Source organism: Psittacula echo (assembly GCF_963264785.1).
Source record: "Psittacula echo genome assembly, chromosome: 7".
Lineage (NCBI taxonomy): Eukaryota > Metazoa > Chordata > Aves > Psittaciformes > Psittacidae > Psittacula > Psittacula echo.
The window spans coordinates 44,329,397-44,335,396 of record NC_137740.1 but is presented as its reverse complement, the minus strand read 5'-3'; the positions used below and the strand labels follow the sequence as shown (position 1 = coordinate 44,335,396).

At 45.3% G+C, this 6,000-nt stretch overlaps 1 protein-coding gene across 3 annotated transcripts in view; it reads left to right on the top strand.

The window, feature by feature from the left end:
• The first annotated feature begins 2,786 nt into the window (after positions 1-2,786).
• The window catches only part of RASA2 (RAS p21 protein activator 2), a 50,067-nt gene continuing 46,853 nt past the window's right edge, over positions 2,787-6,000 (top strand). The window contains exon 1 of one of the 3 annotated variants that reach the window (XM_080624374.1): positions 2,787-2,912. In XM_080624374.1, coding sequence (XP_080480500.1) covers positions 2,852-2,912 — 61 coding nt within the window. In that variant the 5' untranslated portion in view covers positions 2,787-2,851. Of the gene's footprint in view, positions 2,913-5,365; positions 5,438-6,000 lie in introns of those variants that run through there. The other 2 variants (XM_080624376.1, XM_080624375.1) reach the window with 2 other exon arrangements.

Below are 6,000 nucleotides of genomic sequence, written 5' to 3'. Positions count from 1 at the left end.
TGCAAGTCTCTCAATTTTTTAAATTGTTAATACTTACATAATCTGTAAGACCCAGAGATATGTATCTTCTAATAGTTATTTCGTTATAAGATTAAGCAACACAGTTACCAAACACTCCCTTTATTAAGGTTCAAAACAGTGATTTGAGAAGATGCCAAAGCTCAAGGGAAGTGATGGTATCTCTTGGCATCGTACCATTAAAGGTGAATGTAATGCTGAGGTGAACAGAATCTAGTGCTGACTTGGAAGACATGAACTGCGTTTAATACTGTACAACATCTTAAACATGTTTTCATTAGGAACTGAAACCTGCAAAATTCTTTTCTTCTTATTTCTGATAGTAACCTTGCTGTATAAATGGTGTATTTTACACACTGTACTTCAGATCTTTTGGGACTACTGTCAAGAAACAGAGTTCAAAATGCAAACATCTAATTGTAGAAGGAAATAGGGAGATAACGTATAAAATAAGAGCTTACACATATTTAAAGTATTTCCACCTTCAGCTAGGTGTCACTAGTCTGTAACTTGCATTAAAAAAAAAAATAAGCTAAATTATGCAGATCATTTTGAGGTGGTCTTCAGGAGATATGTAGAACTAACCAAACAAATTCAGAAGTTTGCTACATATAACAAATACATTTTTCTCTATTTAAATGATAATTAAAAAGACAAGTGGATCATCTCAGTGTTTGTTCACCTAAACAAAATGTTAGCCAATGGAATGAAAGAACGCAACACAACTAAACTACAGGCAGAAGCATCTGAAGTAAGCCACTAACCATCTCTTTTATTCATTCTAAACTTCCTTAATACAGCAATTATTACTGACAGTCCAAGACTCTAGCTGACATAAATGGTTATCTCACAAGAACAAAGATCCCTCTACTTACATCGTTGTTAAAGAAATCTTTCTGCTAAGTTTCCAGGTTAGCACGCCAGTGTTTGTCTTACCTATGTCCTTACCTGGACAGATGTACCTGTCAAGCAAATGCTCTTAAAATTAAGAGAGCCTGAAAATGAATATTATGCAATTGGAATGGTATTCTGGGTATAGTATGTTAGATTAACACAAGGCACTTGTAAAATGGGAAAAAAATGGAGTGTCAGGAGCTGGACAACAACAAAACTGAAAGTTGTGTTGATAATGTTTTCAGGAGGTCTGTGCTTCAAAGGAAGCTGATGCTAAGTTAAATGTTAAACTCCAATTGCAATTGTAGCTTTTGAGGGAGTATGGAAGGACTAGAGTCACACCATACAACTTTTAAAATGCTGCAGCCTGCAGTTTACACACTCATCTTCATTCTCAGAGTGCTGCCCTGCTACATTTCCTCAGATCAAAGCTTTGACTCGGCCTGGTCAGATTCACCAGACACTGGTCAGATGGGGCAGCCAGCCTAGACAGCCAACTATAGATAATTAAATCCTCAATTTGTACTGCAGAGGAACCTCTCATTTCCAACAGGTTAAAATTCAGCTAATGCAAACTCATGTCTTTGTGCAGATTTGGGTTTGCATGCATACAAATACACCCATTACTGGTGTTACAAAGCAGCTTATCCCCCATCAACCTACTGCCCACCACCTTCAGACATTCCCCAGCCACGATGTGAAGCATGGGGATGAGGAAGGACCCTCACCCTTGCTGATGGAGCACTGGGGGAGAAGTTGAATGCAGGGAGACGCAGCAGTGCCTGTCAGATTATATGGCTTGATGCCATATAGTAGCAATGGCAAGATTTGTGCAGAGAAATACAAAATGGTCAGAGCAGAGGACTTCAGTTAGAGACAAATGACAGGTTCTGGCCTGAAGCTTTTCAAGCTTCCCTTCCAACAGAAGGACAGACTGAAGAGGGCTTTCTAAGTATAAACAATCATATTCCTCTGCTGCTTTCTAAAACAGCTTTAGCACTACCAGTGATTTAGGATACGTCAGTCATTAAAGGCTTTCACCAGACTGTGCCTACAGGGCCTGGTGGCTGATGTACCCTCAGCGTGCACCTGAGTGTCACTGAGATGGACGTGCCACCTGCAGCTGACGGCTGGGGGGATTATGCAGATCTATGAAAGACCTGCCACTGATGTGGGACTTGGGCAAATTCCACATGTAGGCAAGATCCTGAGAGTTTCACGTTAGGATCTTTAGGAAACGTTGATATAAAACATGATGCAAAGGCCTTTAAATGAAGGCCGCCTGCTGCTGCTTTATCTATGTCACCTTCGGGTGTCTCAGCACTGCCTGCTGTGGTGCAGAGGCAGCTCTGGAAGCTGAACCGCTTACTTGTTTTACGGCATTTCTTGTGTGGCCGAGCAGATAACCCAAACAAGGGGCAGCAGGGGAGGTTCAGCAGGAGCCATGGCGTGCTTTTCACAGAGACAGGCACTCAGCATGCCAGAAATCAAAGCAACCGGCCGTGTCACTCGTTTTAGCCGTTTAATGCGATGAATATCGCTTTTGTCGTGCCTCGCAGACAGAGCCCCTCTGCCCTGTAAGAGGCTCACACAGAATAGGGCAGTCAGGGTTAGCTGCGGAAGCAGCCGAGCGCAGCAGGAACGCAGTGAACTAGAGGCAGAACACCGAGACCCCTCGGCCCCGCCGAGGCGGCCCGCAGAACGCCACCGCAGCAAGGGCGGAACGGCACCGCAAAGGCCTGTTGGGAACCGGGCGCCACCGCGCATGCGCACCGGCGCCCCGCGCCCGGCTCCGATGCTGGAGTGCCCCCCGAGGGCGGTGGCCGGCGGGGGCGGAGCGGCAGCGGTGGCGCGGGGTGGCTCGCGGGTGTGTGGCGGGGCCGAGCCGCTCCCTTCCCCCTGCGGCGCATTGCACTGCGCAGGCGGTGGTGCTGGCGCGATGGCGGCCGGGGACGGCAGCGACGAGGTGCGGGTGCTGCAGAACCTCCGGGGGAAGATCTGTAAGTGCGGTGCCGGGACCGGGGCGGGCTGTGGTAGGGCTGGGCTGGGCTGGGCTGGGCGAGCGCCCGGGGCTGCCGCGCTCAGGTGCCCGCTCCTGCTGTAGCTCCGCGGCGCGGGCCGCCGCCGGTCCCTCTCCCTCCCTGCGGTGAGGCGGGCGCCTGAGGCCGCTGGGGGCGCGGTGGGGGCAGCAGCTCCTCACGGCGGTGCTCCTCGGGCCAGACGATGAGGAGAGGGAGCCTCGCGGGGGCCCGGGCCGCGCTCTGGCGGGCGGCTCCGGGATGGGGCTTTGTGGCGGGCGCGGCCGGCACGTGCTGGAGGGGCCGGGTCGGGGTCTGCGCGGCGCCGCGCCGGGCGATCGGGAGGTGTGGAGCAGGGATGATGGAGGGATGAAGGGATGTGGCGGGGCCGTTGGAGCCCCGGAGTGGCCGGGAAGCATCTGTTGCTCCGAGGTTTTCCTTGAACGAGCAGAAATGCCCCCTCCCGCCCGAACCTCGGGCATCGGAGTGTGTTTGTCAAGCAGAAATTGCGAAATTATCGATGTGCAGGAAGTTGGTGGTAGAGGGCTGTTCTGGAAACGGTCATTAATGCTTCTGTTTCTTTGTGTAGTGTGTGTGCGAGTGAGAACGAGAGGCTAGTGACTTTATTTTGGTGGTTAGGAAGTGCTGACTAAAAATGCTTATGCATTCAGTAACGTGGGAAACCGAAGGATGAGCTGGGGAGGAGAGGCCGGGGAGGAAAACAGCGTGGTGCGGCTCGGCTCGGGAGGACTTCAAAGCGAGTAGGAGAAACAGGATGTGCAGTGGCTTCCTGAAGGGGTATCGAAATACATTCATACAATTCAGATGCAACCCATTTATTTCCTTTCTCACACAGCCTATCGACTTTTTTGAGAATGAAGTGAGGCATCTTGAATTGGGCATGGTGCTGTGATTGAGAACCGGTTGTGAAAATCTGATGAAGGATTAGGTTTGGTGGAGGAATGGAGTATCATCATGCAGTATAGACTTGAATATGTCTTCAGTAAATAGAAGACTAGGTCATGAGAACAGGAGACGTAAGGTAGAGCTGGAGGTGCTCTCACTCCATAGCCATAGTTATTGTTGGCTGAGTAGACAACGCTAAGCATACAGAGATCTTGTGTTATCAGTTATCACAGAAATAGTATGTCAGCTTACCGTTAAAAAGGGATACAGTTAGTTTTGGGGCTGAGGCATTAATTCCTGAAGCTGATTTATTTGACACCATTCTGCTTCCTAACTTTTATCACAAGGGTTTTTTTTTTTCAATACTGGACAACACAACTTTCCAGGAGTTCTGCATTTTGTGGACTTGAACCTGATAAAAGTTTTCCGGTAAACATTAAAAAACAATCAAAAATGTCTCGAGACTTAAGTTGAAAGTAGTTTTATTGTCCTGTTTAAGTGGTCTGCATTGGGTCTGAAGTTGTATCATAACTTCAAATGTTTGGTTACCTGACAAAAGTAATGGTAAACCAAGGACTACAACCTCCTTCCTAGGGAATACATAAAAGGTTGGTTGCCAAAGATGGACCTGTAAGAACTGCAGCAGCCTGTTTGGAAATTGAGTGGAAGTAATAGCTGCAATAAAAGATGTGTCTTGAAACAGTGTGAAAATCGCTTTGTAAACCTATTTGTTTCTTCCAACAAAACAAAAACACTGTTTACAAAAAAAAGATGCAAGTTAAATATGCTGTGAAAGTTTGTAAACCCTCCAATCCCTAGATGGTCTTTTGGCTTCTTTGCGCAGCTAATACTGGTTAAGTTTCGCTTCTTGCTAGTATTTTACTAAAGCATTTTTTTAGGAGAAAGCACTCTGAATGAGCAATATAAATAAATGTAATAATGTAATCCCTCTAGATCTGGAGAGATTGGCAGTAGCAGCCCTCACTTTGCAAAGTTGATGTTCATAGTCTGTAAGAATTCCTTGTAATATGTATCTTAAAAGGGGGAAAACATTTTGGTGCCAAAGCTTTGCTTCCATTTAAACTACTACAAGACTTGACACTGACAATTTTGTATATGTTGCGTGACAGCATGGTAGTTTTAACCAAGTAATGTCAGTTCTGTAATTCTACATGTATAGAAAACACCATCTTCAGTGAGTTCTTTTTTATACTGTTGTTTTACAATACACAAATAGATGGTATAATCTAAAGTTAGCGATATTATACAGATCATCACAACAGATATAGAATTGAGGCATATACTTAAAGGTGGTGAAAAAACAGAGCAGGGACATCTTTGCAATCCCTGGCACTCTGTTTTGTGGGATACCAGTGTTTGCAGACAGTCTCCTGCCTCCGGTTTTCAAGCAAGAGGTAAGATGAACTGGTCTTAACAGTTTAAGACCTTAGAATTCCAATTTTTTTTTTTAAACGTAGTATTACACTTTAGCAGGTTTCCACCAGAAATCCACTGAAGGTCTGTCTGTAATTTGTAACAACTCTCTTCTATTGGTGGCTCTGCATTTTGCATCATAGTAATGACAGAAGCACTTTACAAAGGTACGTGAATATCATGTAGTTTTAAGCATAGCTTATAGTGTAGTGCTTTAAACTGTGTAATTATCTTATGTTTTCATTTCATGATATCCAGTAGCACAGTTGTTGTAGGTGATGTTAGTTGCTTTGATTTTTGGTGTGTTAACTGAAACTTGTCTTAGTGGAGCGCTTTGAAAATGTCTCTCTCTCTTGTGTCCTAGAACTCATTTGGCAAAATTCAGGATGTGTTCCTTTTCACACTTCTTGCACTGAGTTGTTAATGCTACTTGGTTCTCTCTGATTATGCTGCATTTCTGGAGTGGATTTAATTGTTGCTGTATAATGTTTAGTCCTGTGAAGTTAATACTTTGTGTGCATAAATAATTTCTTTCTTCTGGGTACCTATCAGAGGATGTACACTAATTGTGCACTGTGGCTTGAGGGAGCATATCGTGAATAGCATTTCTCTATCCCACCTCCTGCTTTAGCTTATGCATTGTTTAACAGTGAACAAGCTTGAACTTGATATTTTCATGTAGTATCTACATTTAACAGATGATGTGCAGGCAAGGGAATTTTACAGAGCT